The 22,153-nt window shown below is 41.0% G+C and overlaps 1 protein-coding gene across 12 annotated transcripts in view; it reads left to right on the top strand.

Moving 5' to 3' along the window:
* The window catches only part of celf2 (cugbp, Elav-like family member 2), a 120,461-nt gene that overhangs the window by 57,307 nt on the left and 41,001 nt on the right, over positions 1–22,153 (top strand). For 7 of the 12 annotated variants that reach the window (XM_077501457.1, XM_077501450.1, XM_077501446.1 and 4 more), the window contains one exon: positions 13,047–13,243. In XM_077501457.1, coding sequence (XP_077357583.1) covers positions 13,047–13,243 — 197 coding nt within the window. Of the gene's footprint in view, positions 1–10,377; positions 10,432–10,515; positions 10,585–11,060; positions 11,212–13,046; positions 13,244–22,153 lie in introns of those variants that run through there. The other 5 variants (XM_077501458.1, XM_077501447.1, XM_077501454.1 and 2 more) reach the window with 4 other exon arrangements.

Below are 22,153 nucleotides of genomic sequence, written 5' to 3'. Positions count from 1 at the left end.
TGAAAAACATGTATACCATTCTTCTTATATAAGCAAAACGTGTATATTTCATCCGCAGCCCATTTTGGCTTTAGGAAGCTAAAATTATTAGTGGCGCCACCTTGCTAATGGCGCGGCAGGGGCCACGTCCAGTGGACTTTGACGGCTCGTCAAGCAGGGGGCGTGGCTGTCAGCTGTGAGTGACGGATGATAGCCATTGTGTTAGCAAAGAATGACAGGCCGTCTTCTGTAAGTGCTTTTTTTGATTGACACGCGTTGGCTGCCTCTCTCTCTCTCTCTTTCTGTCGCTCTCTCGCTCTCACCTTCACAAATGGGAGTTTTTAGCTTTGAGTTGCTTTCACTGTTTCTTGTAAACAAGAACAATTACAACAGTGAGTGAGTGAGTGAGTGGCTTGGAATGAACGAGTGAAAGTGTCAAGGGAGTGTGTGTGGGGTTGTGCGTGCGTGTGCGTGTGCATGCCCCAGCGGTGTCATAAACTCACAGCGCCTGAGGCAAACACACGCACAGATGCTGTGAGCCACATGGAATCTCACCCGGTCCGACCGAAAGCTTTCACATGAACACCCCCACCCCCACACACACCCTCTTGACAGCTAACAGTGACCCAGCAGCTAGCGTTTGCCTCCACTTTTTCCCGCCGCAGAGCTATAGCAGTTAGCTTAATGCGCGCGCTCGCACACGCACGCACGCCCACACACGCACCAACATCATGCAATATGTGTGTTGGGATGTTTACTGAGCACAGTTCATGCAAAAGTAAAGATCAAAGTTAAATGTGTGATGCAAAATGTTCTCGTGCAGCCTGTTAATGCAGCAAACTGCTTTCCACTGCAGCCGATTTAGCAGGAAATTAATTGAATTAACTATGTATCCATTGTTTCAACATGTAGTAACGAGAAAAGAACAATCAATCACATTTCGCCCCTAGTATTGTATTTATCATAGTTGTTCTTTACGTAATAAAGATAGAACCTAATTGTGAGTTTCTGCCTCAGCCCATTTAGGCAGGAATGAAAGTTGAATGCTGATATTTATTCAAACTATTTGTGATAACAAAAGAACAAACAATGCATTCCTGTCACCCCTAAAATTGTAACAATGGAGGTTATGACTTTGTACTGCAACCCGTTTAGGCAGGGAGTAGTGTTTAATTAATTGTGCCTGCTGTTGGGTCCCATTATGTTTCAGATGTAGAAACAGCAAAAGAACAAACAGTTAATTGTTCCTGAAGTATTGAAATTTTCACTGCAACCCATTTAGGCGGGGAACATGTTGCAATTAATCACACTGATTGCATGTTATATGATGATGATGATGATGATGAAACTACAAAAGAAATGATTAACTGTCCCGAAAGTAGTTAAGAGGAAGGCTAAGTCATAGTCCTACTGCAGCCCGTTGAGGCAGCCAAAACATATCTAGTCTTTCTAATAAAAAACGTCTTTTCTGGTCTTTTGGCGTGGGTGCCACCATTGTTCTTGGCTGAAAGGACGCTGAGTGAAGACTCAAGTCCCATGCGGGAGGGCGATGATGTCATTTTTGAATGGCAAATGCTGATTGGCCGAAAGCTCGCGACTCCCCGGAGGAGGCCGAGCAACGTGAGAGCGAGCAGAAGGAGGGTGGGATGCGAAGGAGGAGGAGGCTGGTGCGAGACGCTCGCTCGCCAAGGCACCCTTGGGTGACGACGTGCGTGCGTGTGCGCGTGTGCGCGCGCGCGCGGGCGTGTGGATGAGTAATGGCCGCTGATGTCTCCTGTCACTCTTGTCTCGTCCTTCTTCCGCTACTTCATTACACGCCATCGATCTCGTCTGCTGCGTGTGTGCGTGTGACTCGAGGGGGTGTTCAAGTCCCGACGGCCACTTCCTTGTCTGTGCTGGAGCTTTGCTGTTTTTTTTTTCCTCACCTCAGTCCAAACTTCCTTCTCGGCAAGAAAGCCCCCTTGGAGAGTGAAAGGATGTGAGGGAGGGAGGGAGCGTGTTATTGAGTGATTGAGCAATGAAGCAAGTGTGCGTTGTTGTGTGACGGCGCGTTTGTGCACATCCACGTGCAATGAGCCGTCGCTGGGAGCGCGGCGTAATGCGTTTAGCGTAATTCAGCGCCGCGCTCAATAGGAATCTTTCCACAGGTGACATAATGGAGGCCGTTGGTCTTGCGGCGCCCCTCCCAAGAAAATCCATGCCTATTACTGCTAACAAAGCAGAATGTGCACCATCGATCGAGTGCCGCTTCAGGTTAAAGCGCCACCATGAGACTACTTCGCTAACAGGAAGTAACTCTGCGATTCCACCTGCTAGCGCCGGGTCTGGCTGGACTGCTGTCGGCCAATGCTGTGATGCATTGTTACTCCAGACTAACTCTGGCGGCCATGTGATTATTGCTCTTGACTAACCCTACCAACCGTCCGTGTGACACATTGTTATTGTTCACTAGAGGTGGGCGATATGGTAAGAATGTCATATCTTTAAAAATAAATTCACAATCTCAATTTTATCACAATTCTTTCTTTTTTTTTTACATATTTTTTGACTAATCTTCACATTTCTGAACATTTTTGTAAAATTTAAAACATATTTACAATGTATATAAAACCCTAAAAGAAAAAAAAAATACATCTTAAGCCAACTAAGCTTTCTGAACAGGTTTCAATTGAAATAGTCCAATTATTGCAGCTGTGGTCGATATTCTCCCAGACTACAGGAGGCAGTAAAGAGTGCCAACGCTGTATGAAGAGGCTAGTTAACACCACAATAGAAGTCAAACATGTTTTTTTCCTCAATAAACTATCGACAAAAACAGTTTGGAATGAGTAGAAAACACTGTTTACGACGGCGTTTGCTCGTCCACGACTCCGCGTAGTTTACAAATTCTCATAGGTGCGCGTGTGGGCAATGTGGACATGTCGCGGTGCGGGGAGAGTTGCGTGCATCAAGCATAAAGTAAGCTTGAGCCCGCATAAAGTTGATCTGTATAAAATGTGCCCTACAGGTGATGTTGCCGATCTGTCAGCTTTATAAGATCGTCAACACATTAAAGTTCTTAACTATCTAATATCGTCATATTGCCCACCGATACTGCTCACCATGACTATAAGACACATTATGACTGATGACTAACTCTACTACCATGTAGCACATTATTGCTACTGACTAGCTCTAATTATTATATGGTACATTATTACCACAAATAACTTCACTGACTATCTCAAAGTGACCAAGACGACCAACTGCATGAATGCAAACATATTTTATATTTTTAGGGCCGCCGTAACCTAACTCTAATTAACTTAATCCTTTAACCTAATCCTAACTTGTAAAATCAAATGTTAAAAAAAAATTGTGGTTCTGTCATTCTTTTAAAAAAAAAAAAAAAGTCACATTTGTGCTTGTTACTTAATCACATCCACTTGGAAAAAGTTGCGCCTTGACTAAACAAAATGGAAGAAAAAATTGGAGGACTAAAGAGTGTCACCGGTCCAACTCGTTATGTGACTCATGAGTGACTCATTTTGAGTCAAATAATGACTGCAGCATAATAAGTGATAACACTGCCAGCTTTTTGTAGCAAGATGGAATCATCCACCCTGCCGCTCGCTAACGGTGATTTATGCGCTCACTAATTGCTCGGACATCACACACTCGCGCACGCACGCACCCGCACACACAGACAAAAGCTTGTCATGGCGGAAGATGGCCACCCGGGTGTGTGTGTAACCTTGACGGGTCTATTCCTGGCTGGTTAATTAGAGCAGGATCTCACTAATTAAGGCGCTTCGCTCGCTTTCCGTCGCTTCCCCTCTCCCGGAATTCGGGGAGTCGATTAAAGCCGGGCAAACTTTTCAAACGGTCCTTGGAGAACAAAAAATCATCTGAATCTTTCCGGATTGTCTTCCTGTCAAAAAGTGAATTACTGCTAAATGACTGAATTGAAATCTCAGGTGAATTTGTCCTTTTTTTTACCCTACATTTCAAGACAAAAAGATACAAAAAATAAAATATCAATACAAATTCTCTATGTAACTGTGTAATAGTTGGCTGTCAATTTGACATACATAGCAAACTCTACTACTGTCAATGTGATCATAACAAACTCTGCTCACTATGTGATGTATTGTTACCTCCAACTAACTCGACTGACCCTGCCAACGGAACACATTGCCAATCCAGACTAACTCGATTCACAATCTCAACCTGGCACATACTTATAATTAACTATAACTACAGTTTATGTTCATGTGTTACTGCAGACTAACTCTTTACTCTTCACTAACTCTCGATTAACTTGGCACATTGGTATGAGCCACTTACTACTGGCTAAATCAATTCTGATACTCACGACTACCTATGCTGACCATTTAATGCATTGTTGCTTCCGACTGACTCCACGTTAGATGTCGTGTGACCATATCAACCTGTACATATTTTCAAGTTAAAAAAGCAACCAAAGAAGCAAAAAATTCGGATCTGCATTCCCATTGGATGCCTTTAATATCATCCACAGAGGCATAGATGAGATCCAGGAAAAGCGCGCGGCTGTTTAACGGCACTAAACTGCGGAAAAAGGCATTGTGGGAGATAGTTGGGGGATGCCAAAACGGGTCTGGATTTGCCAGCCTACCTTTCGGGGGAGCGAGCTGGCAGGGGGTGGGGAACCTGAGGAAGAGGGGTGGGGGAGCGCAAATTGCCGACATGGAGTCAAACATGATGTGGGAGACGAGAGCTGGATGCGGGAGAGCCTTCATCATCACCCTCCTCATCCTCGCAGTCAGATGCACAAACAGTGGATGACGTAAGAGCAACGCTTCATTAAACATTGAGAGGAGCGTAGAGCAGACAGGCCTCGGCGTGCAGCGCACGCCAACACACCGCTTCCCGTTGCGCCGAAAGGCCAGGTCGAGGATGGCGGTGTGCGTTTGTGACGGCGTCGCTAAAAATAGCTGCACAAGCACGGAACTCTCCTGACAATGTGGCACGTGATTACTCCCAACTAACTCTCCTGACCATGACACTGTGACACTCCTGACAAGCTCCACTACTGGACTGACTCCCTTGACCACTTGCCACTAACGTCAACATGGTACACGATTGCTTCCCAACTTATCTGACCATGTGATTGTGATGCTCTTGAACATCACTCCTGATCTTGTCCATGTCACGTGAGACTTGATTACTCCTATTGATACGAGGGGTGGGTGATATGGCCTAAGAATTATATCACGATATTTCAAAGAAATTTGCAGTGAAGATATTTTTGACGATATTAGCTCTTTGACTGCTAAAAACGTTTAATAACGATTCGTAAAATCAGAGCATATGCCGCCATAAGTTTTTTATTTTATTTTATTTTTTCTCAGTGCAACGTGCAGAGCTGCCTGGTCAATGGTTTGTGGAATCAAAAACACTAACTATGACCAGCAGATGGAAGCAATGTATATATTTTCGTGAACGATCAAAGCCTTTGTCATATCAAAGTTTTTTTTGTTTTTTTTTTATAACGTGTGGCAGTAAAAGAGTTAGTAATATTTACTGAACAATAGATTTGTGATTTACACTTGGGAATAATAACACTTTTATTGCAGCAACAATATCTAAGCCACCTTTTTTTACACTTGCACTCGCAAACAGTAACACAACTTAGTCCTGAAGTCACGTTCAAGCTCCAATTAAGAGCGCTAAGACATAATTACTCTGACATTGTATTGTACGGCGCCCGTTGCCAGCGTTTAGCGGTGACTGCTAGCTAACAGCGAGCTAACGGTAGTAAGCTAGCAGCGGTAAAGTGCTCCAGCCGTCTGATTATTTTTCAACGGCGCAAATACTGCAGCCTGTAGATAGCATTCATCTCAGCAAAATGACATAATGGTTGGAGCCAGGCCTGGAGTCATCAGGCCAGGTGCTTATTCACGGTTTAAACACCAGCGAACTAGGGATGTAACGATAAGCGCAACATCATGATATCATGATATTAAAACTGACACAATATCGTCGTCGTTATGTTCATGATATTTAAATGCAACACATCTGCTAAAGAAGTCAGGTTGATTTCCATTTGTGCAGTTCTAGCACCCTCTGGTGGCTAGTATTTTAGTGCAATTTAATTTTCAGTTAGGGATGTTTTGGCCCTTCTATGTTTAGTGGCTGTTTTTGATTCCACAACCCATTGACCAAGCAGCGCTGCAGTTGGATGTTGCACTTCTCATTAATTTAAAAATAAAAATAATAAATAAATTTAAAAAAAAAACGTAGTTGATGTCGTTTAACGCTTATGACGGCATACATTGTGATTTTTCTAATCGTTATTAATCATTTTTGGCAGTCAAAGAGTTAAGTAACAAAAATGAAAAAGTAGCAACTACTAATGCCAACTACCTACATGTGAGTGAAAGTGTTTCCCACATGCGTGTGCACATCTGGGTGGACACGCGCACCCTTTGAGTCAACTCCATCAGCATATGCCAACATACGTTGAAGGCAACACTGTTGATTTTCCTCCGCGGAGCGATTTGTGCACCGCTCAGGGAAAAGTGGGGGGGGTGGGAATGAGGGGATGAAGAAAGCGTCAAAGGAGAGATGCAAAAGCATCCCTTTTAACACGTGCACACACGCGCGCACACACATTTTCAGCATATTGAGCCATCTGTCGTGTCGCTAATTGGTATGCATGACAATGTTTTTCCGAGCCATAAAGCCTAATGAAAACGAGCACCCCACCCGCCCGCCCTAATATCCCTTAATGTTATCGCCCAATTTCCACAGTGCGGTCTTTTCAGGCCCGATGTAGCACTTTGCTCTCTTCCTGTCGTTTCCACTGCCAGGTCGTGCTCAGTTTTACTTCACTTTTTACTTTCCTCTCTTGTGCCTTTCTCTTGCCAGGCTACACTCATTTGCACTATTTTTAAAGGGATACTTTACTTATTTAGCCAAACATTAATATTTTGCCTATAATAAATTTGATAGTTTCATTATTTTTCACATACAATTAGTACCTTTAAAAGCACATTTTGCAACTTGCTGTCGACTGAAAATGACATCACAAGGGTTGGTCATGTGACATTCACAAGCTGAGCTGTGATTGGTTACCTGAGCCCTTGTGATGTCATTTTCAGTCGACAGCAAGTGGCCAAATGTGTTGTTAAAGGTACTAATTGTACATGAAAAATAATTAAGATATCAAATTTATTATAGGCAAAGTATTAACTTTTTATTGCTATAATGGGCTATATAAGTGAAGTATCTCTTTAAGTTGGTTCTCAGGCCCGACGTAGCAGTTCCCTCCCTTTCTGTCTGTTCTTCTAACATGCTAACACTCATTTGCAGAATTTTTTTTCAGCAGTTATCAGACCCGCGGTGGCGGCTGACTTTTTTTCCCCGTCTTTCTCTCAGTCGGGCTGCACTCATTCATGCTATTATTAAGTTAGTTTTGAGGCTCAATGCAATAGTCGCCCCCCCACCTCCCAGATGCCGCGGATTTCTGTCTGTCTCGCCACATCCGAAGCACTTAAGCTACACGATTAGTGTGCGTTAAAAGTGTCAAGGGTGAAACGTTCCGTTACAACAGAGCACGTCTCGCCGTCGCCATGGCAACAAGCCGGATGAAGACGACGCCAGAATGTGTCGTTTGAATGAAGCCATGCTAACCGTCATTAGCATCGTTTATGCTAAAATGCGCTAATTTGGGAAAGAGTCGTGTTTTGCTGTGGGGAAACATAACCTTGATACTTGTCATGCATCGGTGTGTTGTCTTACGTGCATGTGTGTGTGCGCACGTCCTCATTAGTACACGGCAGCTCGTTAGCGCACCACTAGCCGAGTGCCGGGGCACCGGTGCAGCTTCATTAGCCACTGTGACATTTATCTGATGCGTTTCTCTCTCTCGGCGTGGCATGTGTATAGCTCGTACCGCGGCGTTGCCATGGCGGCCGATGTGTGCACAAACACACACACAATAATCAGCTATTATTCATTGACGCTAGCGGTGTACAGTAGATGCTAATGAACGTATGAAAGGCAAGTTGGAGGGAGCGGTGTGAAAAATGAATTTTGAATAGAAAAAAGATTTTATTTGTCAAAATATTTGTCATTTTTATGTGTGAAGAAAATTGTGCAATTCTTCTTTCATTCTAAGAAATTTGTTCTATTTTATGGTAGGAAATTGATTTTTTATTTTTTTTGGCACATGTGGACCAGACCCGGTCACAGTTGATTCTTACAAGCAGGAGAAGGCTTATATTTTTCAAATGAACAGACAGACAGACAGACAGACAGACAAGCCTGATGCATTTTGGGAACAAGTTCTACGGACCGATGAGGTTAAAATATAACTTTTTTTTTTTTTTTATATAGCTCTTTTATGCACAATATGAAATTTTACCTGGAGTACCCAAACTTTCGATCCCCATTGTAAATAATAATAATAATAATAATAATAATAATAATAATATTATTATAACTTATACAATGCAGTGTAATGAAAATGTTTGTATTTAAAAAAAAAAAAAGGTTCATTTTAAAAGATTTTACAAACAATAGAATCATTTCATGCCAATAAAATTGTAGCGTTTCAAGAAAATAATTGCATTTCACGGAGATGTAATTTATGTGGTTGAATAATTTAATAACCCAAAATTGGCATTTTTATGAGTGAAAAAAGTTTAACGTAATAAAAATGTTCCATACATTAATAAAATTTGACAGTTTTCTTTAAATTTTTCTAAAGAATAAAAAAAAAAAAAGTTTATTCTTTTTTTTTTTCCCATCAAGGAAAAATGAATATTACAAGAAAAAAAATTGAAAAATGCAGAAGATAAAATATGTGTTTCTTTATTTATTTATTTATTTATTTATTATTTTTTTACAAAAAAAAACGTTTTTAATTTAACCATATTATGTTATACTTAGAAAATAAGCTAATTTTACAAGGAAAACAGCATTCATATAGCTCAGGAAAAAAACAAAAAATTAAGTCAAAAAAAGAAAAAAGAAAGAAAAATATTACTCAACAGTAGTAAGTAGTGTGTGTGTGTGTGTGTGTGTGTGTGTGTGTGTGTGGGTGTGTGTGTGTGTGTGAGAGAGACCTTGCACCATTCACTTCCTGCGTGGAGAAAGCCATGTTTGGCACCATGCTCGTCAACAAGATTAGTTCCCCTCCCGTGGGAGCGTGGCCCGCCCTGCAAACACGCTGCCAGTCAGAGGACGCGCGTGTGACAGCTCGGCCCTTCCACGAACCCGCCGCCGCCGCTGCCACCGCACAGCGAGACGAGGATGTGTCTTTTCGAGCAGAAACAGAAGGTGCGAGCAGCGGGAGGATAAAGAGTGCAGCCAACCTCAACTGCAGCTTGGGCTTAGGATGCCTGCAAAAATGTTCCATCTTTCAAGTGAAAAATAGATTTCATCTTACAAAAAAGAAAAATGCTCTTTTTACAAGGAGAAATAGCATCATTTAGAAGAAAAAATGTTTACAACAAAAAAAAAAAAATGACCTTCATGTAATCGGGTTGTTTTAGTCAGGATTGTGCTCAAATATATCATCTGTAACAGTGCATTTTTTGTTTAAGGCAAGCAGTTGTATTTTGGGATTCCTTTGTTATATATAGCTTATATTGTTCACTTGCAGCTGTTTTGAAAGCAAAGTTAACAATCACAGACAAGTATGCTCGCAATACATAGTCCATGGCAGCCAATGTTGGGATTCTAATGATAATTCGAAACGCAACGTTGACTGCCCTTGATGAGTCTGCTGGTTAGGATTGTCACGATAAGGGCAATATCGTGATATCGTGATATTAAAACTGACACAATATCGTCGCCGTCATGTTCACAATATTTAAAGGGAACACATCTGTTTAAAAAGTCAGGTTGATTTCCATTTGTGCAGTTCTAGCACCCTCTGGTGGCTAGTTTATTAGTTCAATTTAATTTCCATTAGGGATGTTTTGGCCTTCTATGTTTAAAATCTGTGCTAATTGTCAGATGAAGGGGAAAGTAATATGCTTGTGAAGCGTCAATATGTGGAGGAACTCAATGTGTGCGTGCATTAGCAAGTAAGCGTCTCAATATTGTTATTAGAAATTGTAGGTGGTTTATATCCATTGCTATTATGTACAAAAGCACAATATTGTGCTTTTTTTGGTATGAACTTTTTTTTTAAAAACAATATTTTAACCTTTTTTAAATATCACCCCCCATAATATCGTGATAATATCGTATCGTGATGTTTGGATATCATTTCATCCCTAATGCTGGTCTTCAGTGTTTTTCAAGGGCGAGGTTCTGATGTTGCTCCGCTGTCAATTTCAAGCTTGAACAAAAACTTATGTAACGCATGGCCATCAGTAGATGGCAGCGATGCCCCATTTCAAATGTGAGATCAGCCCAGTTTGTGAGTACACAAGAAAGACTACGAGTCAGGATTGCAAACCTACGCAAGGCCAACAGGTTGGATGTTGTTTTGAGTCTTTTACATTGTATATTATTTGCATTGTAGAAGTGAATGTTTTTGTCATAAATATGACACTACAGAAAGTACAACGGAATGTATGATGAGGACCATTGGTCGTCATATAAAGATTCACTTAAGGTCTCCTTTTGGTGAGTTGTCATTTACAGTACATTATTTTGGTAGAAGAAGCCATTCCTAAATGTTATCTGAGCTATTTTTTCAAATGAAAGCACCCTTCAGATGTTAGCGGTGTCACAAAAGCAAAACTATCAAGATCAAAGTCATCATTGTGCTTTGTTTAACAATTTTCGGATATGTCTGATTTGAACCAAACAGAAAATGTCAACTTTGATTTGGGAGGTTTGGTGTGTATATAATCCTAGAACGTGAAAGATCAGTCCTAATAATATGGCCAACTCACCCTTGAAGATGGCTCGGGCCAATGTTGAATTTTGAAAGTTATCAGCTTGGAAGGGGCGTCAACGGCCTGGACACACATTGTGACATTCATTGTGTCAGCGTAGCCAGCGAGCGGCAGCGCGGAGCCGCGACGCTGCGATGACAACAATAAGGGATTGTACACATCCGCACGCACACACACCCCCACACACACACGCAGTACAGTACAGTATAGTACCGTGGCCCGAACCCGCCGGCTATCGTCTCGGTCGGCGCTGAACCCTGGCCGACATGTCCTTCAGGTCGCTGAAGGAATTTGGTGTTTCTGCCGAGCGGCTGGGCTCGTTCTGCAAGCGATGGATGACGCGAGGTGAAAGGTCGGAATCTGCGTTTGTCTTCTTTCAAAATGTGCTCAACCCCCACAACATCATGATTCATCGTTCCTCGTACATCGTACATTTTGAGGAGTCGTAGTTTATAGGAAAGTCTTAACTGGGAGTTGTTGAAGCTAGTATGCAGCTGTTGTATGTAACATGAGATTGTGTACATACTGGATGTGTAGCGTTGTTGCTTTATGATCCTGAAGTTTGTAGTATTGCTGCTCCTCGATGTGTTGAAGTAGCCGCCCTTTCAAGGTTTACAATCACCATCAAAACAGCTGTCCTAATTTCAATTAGCCAGTCAATGCATTCCATGTTAGCATGAAGCTAATGATGTCATTGGATGGAAGAGTTTGGTGTTTAAATATAAATATACAATGTTGAATTATTTTTGGGCTACAGTCAGGAGTGTGACATTATATCGATATCGCGATAAATCGTCATACTTTGTCTGCCGATAGATTATCGATACGCCTATGCAAGTATCGCGATATTTGTAGTTAATATACAGACACTATAACGGCTCCATTGTTCATTACTTATTGAGCAATTACTTGACGGGCCACTAGGGAGCGCACCTCATGAGAGTGGCGGGGAAATGTACGGAAGTCTTCAGGCGTCGAAGACTCATGAGCTTACTTTTACTTGTGTAAGACATTTATCTGTCCAGCTACTGACTCATACATACGCTGCTATGAAAAATGTGTATTATGTCTTCAATTTTAACATGTTAAAACATTTTATGTTTCGACTTTTTGAAGCACACAATTTCTGATGTTTCGTGGAAACATGAACAGGAATGATTTTTGTTGTTAGCAATAGTTTTTAAGGAAAGTGTCAACTTGTTTGGCTTATTTTTGGGGGAGGAAATGAAGTACTAATAATGATATTTGTTATTGCTTTGGCTCCATCTGAAGAGCCAGTCAGAGTCCATATGTATCGCGCCGTTTTTTTTGTTTTTTGTTTTTTTAACTCGCCAAAACATCTGTTTGCCGTCTGCGTGCACGTATTGGATGAGTTTTGTGCATCAGCAAAATTCAGCCCCAATAAGTCTTCCTAAAAGAGTGGAAACAGTCCTAGACTTTATTTATTTATTAATTTATTTGTAAAAAAAAATTCCGATTTTTTTTTTTCCTTTAAATTTTGCTATTTTGGCTAGTAAAATTTACATGAATTTTTTGTAAAATCAAAAATATGTACCGGTAAAATGTTAACTCATTCACTTCCAGCCATTTTCACAGAAGCAATCCCATTCGCTCCCGGCTGTTTTACTGGATTTTGACTGATTTTGCAAAGCCCACAGAATATTGTGTTCAATTGCTATAAAAGCATGGAAAGATTAAAGTCACTTCTTTCATCAGGAAAAAAAAGTATGTTTCTATCTGTTTCCATTTTGCAGCAATTAGCATTAGAAGAAAGCTAAGCTACATCAGTTTTCACAAATCTATTTAAAATTGTAAGTAATTTAGCTTTTTTGCTACATGGCCCTGGTAGATTTCCTTTGCTCTGCTGCCACCTGATGGCCGTTTGTATAATAACTACCATTTCTGCAACCGTTCTTTGCAGTTGAGAGGCTGCATCAAAGCCTTCTGTATGCTCTAGCATTAAAAAAACAAACAAAAAAAACGTATGAATACGTCTTTGGGACACTTAAAACAAAACAAAAAAAAAAAAAAAGAAGATATTTACAAGTTATGGCAAATGAGTTAATGTATCCGGATGTGATGACCACTTTGATTTCACCAATTTCTGGCCTCTGCGGTACGAAATATCCTCTGGTGCAAATCCATGGCACTGTTAACGCTGTTTTTGCGCAATGTCTTTGTGGGCAGTAACGGCACAGCCGGGAAGATGAATGGCGCGCTGGAGCATTCAGACCAGCCTGACCCGGACGCCATCAAGATGTTTGTAGGCCAGATTCCGCGCTCCTGGTCAGAGAAAGAACTGAAGGAGCTGTTCGAGCCCTACGGAGTCGTCTACCAGATCAACATCTTGAGGGACCGCAGCCAGAATCCGCCACAGAGCAAAGGTACTGCCGCCCGACACACGTCAGAACCCGACATCGTCCAACAGAAAGTAACGGAAATGATCTTGACTGCTACTTCACTAACTTTTTACCAATTAGCACCTCAATCAAAGTTTTAATACCTATAAGTGATATATTGTTTTCATGACCAATCATAATAATAAAAAAAACATATTATTTACATATTAATTTGTATTTCATATATAAAACATTCTGTAAATGAATTAATGATTTAGATTTTAAAAAGTGAATAATTAAATATTCAAACAAATATCAGTCCAAATGTTGAATACGGTTGTCAGAAAAAGAAAGACTAAATTAATTTAAATTACCTAAAGATGTTCATAGTGACCATAAAATGCTAAAAAAAAAAAATGCCAGAGAATTTAATAAAAAATGTAGAAAAGAAAGTGGTCAAAAAGCAACCATAAAATGTCCAAAAACAAAAGAAAAAATTTGAAAATTACCATAAAATGTCTTTGGAATTGCCAAAAAAAAGGCCAGAAAAATTATTTAAATAAAGACAGCAAAGAACATTTTGGAAAAGTAACTACTAAATATAATATGTCCAAAACAAAGAAAAAAAACACAAAAAAAAAGAAATTCCCCTAATTACCATAAAAAATACACATTGCCAAAATAAGTCAGAATTTATTTATTTATTTATTTATTTAGTTATTTTTAAAGGCAGAAAAGAAAATGTTTCAAAATAGCTACAAAAAAATCCAAAAACAGCAAAAGAAATCACAGAACTTACCATAAAATGTCCACAAAATTGCTAAAAAGTCAGAAAATAGCAGAATAAAATTTTTTAAAAAAAGCAGAATTATTTATTTTTTTTAAGTAACTATAAAATGTCCAGAAACAAAGAAATCCCAAAAATTACCATAAAATGTCTGCAAAATTGACAAAAATGTCAGAAAATAGCCATAAAATGCCCCCCCCCAAAAAAGCAAATGACCATAATACGTCCATAAAATTGCCAACAATGTCAGAAATTTGACAGAAGTCCGGCAAATCTAAATATGTATGAGAAACGAAGTATGAACAATTACAAGCAAAAATGGAAGATGAAAGGTAGAAGAAAATGAATGTCTACGTATTGGATGCTGCAAATTTCCTGCTATAGTGCAGCTTTAATTATGCTTAGACTAACGACACTAACTAACAATAACACTAACACATTGTTTTGTTCATCACAATATTCAAATGTTTTGCAGCTCCAGACAGTTTTTTTTTTTTTTAACCTAAAATTGCTCTTTTGATAGTAAAGGTTGCTGAGCCCCGCGCTTGACTAACACGTGCTTCAATATTGATTCAAACAAAATGTCTTGCTCATAACAGTTAAATACAAATTGCCCCTAAACAAAAAGGGGGAAGAAAAAGTCAAAGTGTGCCTGGTAAAGGAGGCCACATTTGAAGACAGCGCAGCAAGAAGGTCTGACATCCCAACGGCGGCATCCGTTGAATCACGCAACCAAGACAAACGCATCCAAAGCAAAATGAGCATTTTGCGTGTGCCATTTGACGCAAATGAGAGTTCTTCCAAATGTCAGCTCCATTTTGTTCCGCCTTCTTTGTCTTTCCTCTTTGATGAACTTGTCAAGTGCAGCGGGCGACAGTGGCGCCGCCATATTAACACGCATCCAGTCGAGTAGAAGGGAGGCGAACGGTGGGGAGGGTGATGACATTCCTGATGAGACGGGGTGGGCAGGAAGCCAAAAGAGTTAGCGGGCGGGTGCAGATGGCGGCGGGGAAGCACATTGCGAGAAAACTTAGCAAGCGACGCCAGGAAATCAAAAAGGCAAGGCGGCTAGATGGGAAGCAAACGAGGCGGATGGATTCTTCCACAGGAACAAAACACGGCAATAATGTGCAAGCTAAGGCTTCACAAATCTTCAGAATCTTGCATTTGGTCCAGGTCGAACAAGCCCAGCAAAGAACGGAGATCAATTTATTTGGCAGCCCATTTAGGCAGCAAACAGCTGCAGTCAAATCTGTATCAGTTGACATTTACAGCGAACATTGTTAGTTTTCCCCATTGTGTTTGCAATGTTCACTTTGTGAGCATCCTATTTACTTTGCTCTCTATTGCAGCCCGTTGCGGCAGCAAACTCCAAGAGCTGCTTGATACCACAGTCAAATCCATTACTTTTTGTTTCACTTTTCATTTTCTCTCTTTATATTTTCATTTCATTTCATTTCAATGCCTTTTTAGGCACTAAACAAGCTTGTCAAATCCAACACTGCCTCAATTGATATCTCCATCAATTGACATTTAGAGCAAGCATTGTTAGCTTTTCCAATTATGTTTTCAAATTACACTTTGCTTCCATCATGTGTACACTTTTTTTTTCGATGGAGGCCCATTTAGGTAGCAAACGATTTGCGCCTCCAAGAGTTGGTTGTTACCTAAATGTCCCGCTGACATACCTTGGTAGTTTGGCGAATTTCATACAGTGTGATGCTTTGAATGCTTTACATTCATTCCATTTCTGCGGCAGCCCGTTTAGGCACCAAGGTGAGGCTGACTGAGTTGGTCGGTGGCACATGGCCACATCCATCGGTTTCTAAATTGACACTAAACAAGCTAACCGTGTTGGCAAATGTCCAATCAGACCCCCGATGAGCAATACTGATAGAATTAATCATCCGTATCCCGTCTATTAACACTTAAATCGTACATTTTCCACTCGATTTCTTCCCGGCTAAGTCAATGAGGTCTTTTCAAAGTGTGCCGTATTCTGCATCGTCACATTTTGATTGGGTTCATGTGCTGCTAGCCTTGAGATGACTCCCCCCCGACGCCCCACCCCACTCCGCCACACAAATGACCGGTCACCATCGTCAGCGCTCTTGAAATGAGTTGTTTTGTGGTGGATAACTCAAGAGCATCACCATGATCATTCACGATCAGGAGGCCTTGTTTGTTTGTTTTTTTTATGTCTTCCTCGAAGCGGAGGAAACGTCGGGTTTGATGGAGGCTCTTATTGGCCTTGTTAGCCGCCCGGCCCCGCGGAGCCCGGCGCTTCTTTGGCCTCATCTGCACAGAGCTGTACAGTAATCTCGTCGATGTCGGCGAGGTCCCCGTCTCGCTCTGTTTACCTTCCGTCGGCGGAGGTGGCACGCCTGAAAGGGATCGCGGGAGCAGAGCGATGCTGCCCTCCGCTTGTGCTTTGTGTCAGTAAAAACATTCCACGGAGACAGGAAGTCACTAAGTTTGATGGCGGCTCCTCGTTACTGGAGACTTTTGATCCAGCCCGTCTAGTTAATCCTCCCGGCACCTTCACTTTTACTTACCTTTTTAGGCACCTACAGAAGCCACAGTCAACTCTCTTGGGAGCATACATTTATAAGACATCTTGCTTATTTATTGATTGATTGATTGATTGATTGATTTTAGGTAGCTTCACCTTGCTTTCATGTGAATGAACAGTTTTTCCCACTAACCAATCGACAAATCGTGCGCGATCCAAACTGAGGGGCTTGATCCGCATCGATTACGGATCAATGATGATCTCTCACGGCACTATTTCAAAGTATGTGTCACCATGCTCTCTAAATATTTACATTCTTCTCTGGCAGCCCATTCAGGCAGAAAATAAGTTGGTTGAGCTGGTTGATGATATCCATCTGAATTGATATTGATGAACAAATATTTCTTCTTCTGTCACATTAAGTTTCTTTAGCATACCTGTGGTGTCAGGGTCTGAATTTTTATTTTTATTTTTTTGCTAATCTGTACCCACAGTTTAATTGGCTTACTATAAACAAATTGCTAAATTAGAGTGGTAAAAACAATTTAAGCCAACAATACATTTGAATAAATGCTTAAAAATAACAAAATACATTTTAATTAACCAAACACGCATTTTATTGAGCCCAAGGAGAAGGTCAAAATACTAGAAACAGTTCCCTGAGTTTTATGAGAGCAATTCCAATGGATTAGCAACGAGAAGCTAAAACGCTACACTTGGGAATTCTTTAGGAAATGTGCGTGTTGTGATTCCTGTGGCGTAGTCGGGCCTGAGGGACCACGCGGCATGTGCCGGGTGGTCCCATGTGGTGGGTTGTCAAGATGAGGATCAAAGAGTGGAGGAACGGACCTCACACACACACACACACACACACACACACACACACACACACACACACACACACACACACACACACACACATCCTTGTACATGTGTCTTTTTGAGGACATCCATTGACATAATGCATTTCCTAGGCCATTACCCTAACTTTAACCATCACAACTGATTGCCTAACCCTAACCCCAACCATAACCCAATTCAAACGTCTGCCATTCGCCTTTGTGTTATTTTTCGGAACAATATGATGACAGTTGAGCTCCGTAATTTAGGACTGGCACACAAATAGCGAAAATCTCCATATAATTGACGGCAATAGTTTTAAGATAACTCATTTGCTAAATACGTTTTTTTTTATGTTGTAAGTGTCCCAAAGACGTATTTATACGTTTTTTTGTTGTTTTTTTCTGATAGAGCATACAGAAGGCTTTGATGTAGCCTCTCAACTGCAAAGAACGGTTGCAGAAATGGTAGTTATTACACAAACGGCCAGCAGGTGGCAGCAGAGCAAAGGAGATCAACCAGGGCCATCTAGAAAGCTAAATTACTTACAATTTTAAATAGATTTGTGAAAACTGATGAAACTTAGCTCTCTTCTAATGCTAATTGCTGCAAAACGGTAACAGATAGAAACATACTTTTTTAATTTAAAGACATTAATCTTTCTTTTGGTAGGTTCCATGCTTTTATAGCAATAGAACACAATATTCTGTGGGCCTTATTTTACCGATGCGGCCCACTTGGTAATATATTTTCCTCCATGCGACCCCTGACCTAATATGAGTTTGACACCCCTGAGTTAGACTATAAAGAAAAGTGAAAAGTGGGGTGGGATTCAAATCCGGAATATCTGACTTCGAGGCAGGCATGCTGCCCTACTACTCCCTTCAAAATCCCAAAATCAGCTTGGCCGTGCTACCCTGGAGTGCTCCCGACGGCGGGAAACAGAGCTTGGAAACTGAACTAAGCAACTCATGCCGCCACTGAGGCATGTAAGCACACACGCGCGCACACACGCACACACACAATCTCCCATTAAATTCCACCTACAGCTGTTGTGTAATTGGGCGCGGGAAGCGGGCTAAAAAGGAGCTAGCGCCGAGCTAAAGCAACATAATTGGCCTCTCTGCTTTGGGAAACAATGAAATGAACGGTGGCGGCGTCTCCGGCTCGGAGCCGATAATTGCCTGGCCTCGTCTCGCCGCCACCGCAGGTGAGCCGGTCGAGATTCTCCGCAGTTCCGCCGGCCGTCGCCAGGAGATTTTCTAACGTCGGGCGAAATGTTGTGCGCTATGAAAAAGGCGGTCAGGGCGTGTAACAAGTGGTTGAGCCCAATCGCTTTTTCATTGGCCGATCAGAAAGTTCACGAAGGCCAGCAGGAAATCAATCGGATCCAATCAAATGGATAACAAAAAAATAGTTGGAAAGTAGGAATAATTGGTATAGAACAAAAGGTAAGCAAAGCTGCATTGCCTTTTGTTGATTGCAGATTTGAACAGAATTTAAATTTCTGTGTCGAAAATGCGGTGAGGCGTGTTTGCGTTTGCCGACGTGTTTATCTGCATTCACCACATACACGGATTGGCACAGAGCGTAACTGTAATTTCAGCAAGACCAGAAAGTGTAGAAAGTGGGCTGTATTCCATCGTTGAACTCTTATAAATTGTGATTAGAAATGCATCAAATATCTGTTGGGGCGGCTAACGCGAGGTCAACGCCAGCAGGCTGCCAGTCCCAATCAAACCTGATCGCTCGCTTGGGCCTGAAAAAGGATTCGAGTGAAGACGGCGCCACTTGCCGCCGCTTTTTAAGAGTCTGCTCACACTATTGTGGATTATCGCCGCTGATTTCCACAAGGGGGCTTGGCGGGCCCTTAACGGGCCGGGTGTGCGCGCGTGCTAATGAAGACATTAAACTTGTTGTGCGCCGCATGTGGGCAGGCGCCATCATTAAGATAAATGACACAATGTGTCCCCCGCCAACACACGCACACACACACGCACCCCTACACCCGCGCACACACACACGCGCACACACCCCAGCACACAGGCCTGCGTTGGAGCGAGCCGGCCGCTTTGTGTTTACCCCTCTGGCTCTCTTTGTCTCGCTCGCTCTCTATCTTCTCCACCATCCAAATCTTTCTCCCCGCGCATGCAAAAACGAAAAAAGAGAAAAAAAGAAAAAATAGGGAAAAAAAAACAAAAAAGGCCAAATTACTCCATTTCTCACTCGCCCGACGTCTCATCTGGTTATTAACTCCAAACACATTAAACTAACAGTTGGGGCCACGCTATTCCCCGGACCACCACAGTCAGCAGAAACACACACACATACACACACGCATGCACACTATTTATATACACATTTGATATCCTTGATAAGGAGGCTACTAGTGCATGACATGCCTACTAGTTGGGCCTAGCAGTGCCACTAGTACAGCAAAATTGTTGTAGGCCAATAGTGGAGCTAGTAGTGGACAAACATTTTAAGTAATAAAAAGTGGTTGTATTAGTGTAGTGAAGGGGGTCCAAACTACGGCTCGGGGGCCATTTGCGGCCTGCCGTCCATTTTTCAGTGGCCCGCGACATATGCTAAAAATGGCATTTGACTCAGTTCAAATAAAATAAACAAAACAAAAATGTTTGGAGATGGTCAAAGTAAGAAGGGAGGGTATCCAAAAACAGGTTTTAGTTAACTAGAAATAATTAAAAAAAAATAAAAAAAAAAAAAAATAAAAAACTAAACCTAAAATTCAAAAAACAATATTGTTACCGAAATAAAATAAAATGCTTTTTAAAAGACGAAACTAGCTGAAACTACATTTTAGGTTTACGAAACCAACGAAAACAAACTATAATTATAGCAAACATATCCTTCGTTTTAGTCTTTGATAATTCATTTAATGCATGAGCCTTTGGAGATGATTTTAAATGTGATTTTATTTATTTTTTTTAGTAATTTATTTTTGATATAAACTGGAATAATGCCGTTTGAAAGTATGTCACACAGAAGCAGCAATAGAAAAGCACCTTCAGATGCCCATGGTGTTTTTTTTTTAATATTGCGCACAAGTAATACACATTTAAAAAAAAAATAAAAAATACTAATACTAATACTGAAACACCTGAATAGACCTTACCAGGGAGGCTCAAAACGCTTCACGTTAACACATGCACAGTTACGCTCACAGTCACACACACGCAAGTCAGACGATGGAGGAGGAAGAAGGCAAAAGAGAGCGGCGGCTGAAATGGAAGAAGTTGCACCTTAAACAACTCCACAGAAAAAAGGCGGGACATCTCGTTTGGTTGCATTTTGGTTTCACGAAGTCCAACGCGGAGCAGAAAACAGTACCGTAATATACAAGTTGTGCCGCAGAAACATTCCAGCACCCGACGCAACCACAACAATCCTATTTTATCACCTTGAGAAGAAGCACGAAAAAGAGCTCATGACTATCTTACAAATGCGAGTCAACAACGATAATGTAAGTGAATCCAGAACGAAACCCAAAACTACAGAGTTGAAACTTTGCACTTTGAAAAATATTTTTTGTTGCTGCATTTCATTTATGACCGAAAATGTCTGAACTTTATTTTTTATGCCGTCTAAAAACGTGTTTATATTTATTATTTTATATTGCAGCATTACTGGATTTATTTATGACATTCTGTTTAATGTTAACTTACAAATAAAGTGTGAAAATATAAACAAAGTATGTTGTATAATTTTTCATGGAAGAACTGCAAATATATCTATATCGTGGTATATCATTATCGTGATATAAAATGGCCCATATCGTGACAGAATTTTTTTTCCCATATCGCCCAGCACTAGCATGGATTATTATTTGACACAACTGAATGTTTGATCTCATGTTATTTCAACATGAGCCCAAATGTCCCTTTTTCGAAAAAAGTTTGCACAGGCCTTGGTTTACATTCTAAATGTGAGCCTGAGAGCTGCAGCACGTCGAATTGCGGATGCGCCGCGTGACTGCTGACCTACATGGAATAAATAGCACGCTAAAGACTCGCTCGGCTGTCAGTGCCGCTTGCTTCTCTTATCTTAACCCTTGCATACTCTCCCTTTTTCATGCACACATTCTATGTGATGCACCGAGAAGATCCTCAGAATAATTGTCTCAACTGGAGATCTTGTGTTACCAGCCAAGAAAGACATTGAAAAGATAAATTTTTTGCTCAACAGTGACTTAGATATTATTTTTTTGTTTATTGATGCTCTGTGAATTAGATTTAATGTGACAAAGGCTTTGATCATTCACGTCATCCTTGAAAATGTTCAATTTCATCATATCAGTCATGTTTTATTGTAATTTCATATACCGTGAGCCCATTGAAAAAAGATACTATGCTGCCATCTGCTGGCCATAGTTAGTGGGTGTTTTTGATTCCACAACCCATTGAGCAGGCAGTGCTGCACAAGACGTTGCACTGCCCATAGAGAGAGAGAGAGAGAGAGAGAGAGAGAGAGAAAGAGAAAACCCTTAGTAAACGTCAATTAACGTTTATGGCAGCATTCATTAGGATTTTAGCATACGTCATTAAACGTTTTTGGCGATCAAAGAGTTAACTTAAAGGAATATATATGACTTGGAATTATTAATAACACGTTACATTGAGGCACCTACCTGCAAATGCACGCACGCATTGAGAAATAGGAATTTGTAGAAACCAAAATCGTCTCTCTGTCGATTAGCGTGGGTCTTAACAAGCATAGGTGGCAAAGAACATGCTTAACTATAATTGAAACGGTGCCAATAAATTGACCAACAGACGGCTCTGTAACTTTGGTTTGG

Source organism: Festucalex cinctus, chromosome 16, assembly GCF_051991245.1.
Source record: "Festucalex cinctus isolate MCC-2025b chromosome 16, RoL_Fcin_1.0, whole genome shotgun sequence".
In the NCBI taxonomy this organism is placed as follows: domain Eukaryota; kingdom Metazoa; phylum Chordata; class Actinopteri; order Syngnathiformes; family Syngnathidae; genus Festucalex; species Festucalex cinctus.
This window is presented reverse-complemented; position numbering and strand designations above follow the sequence as displayed.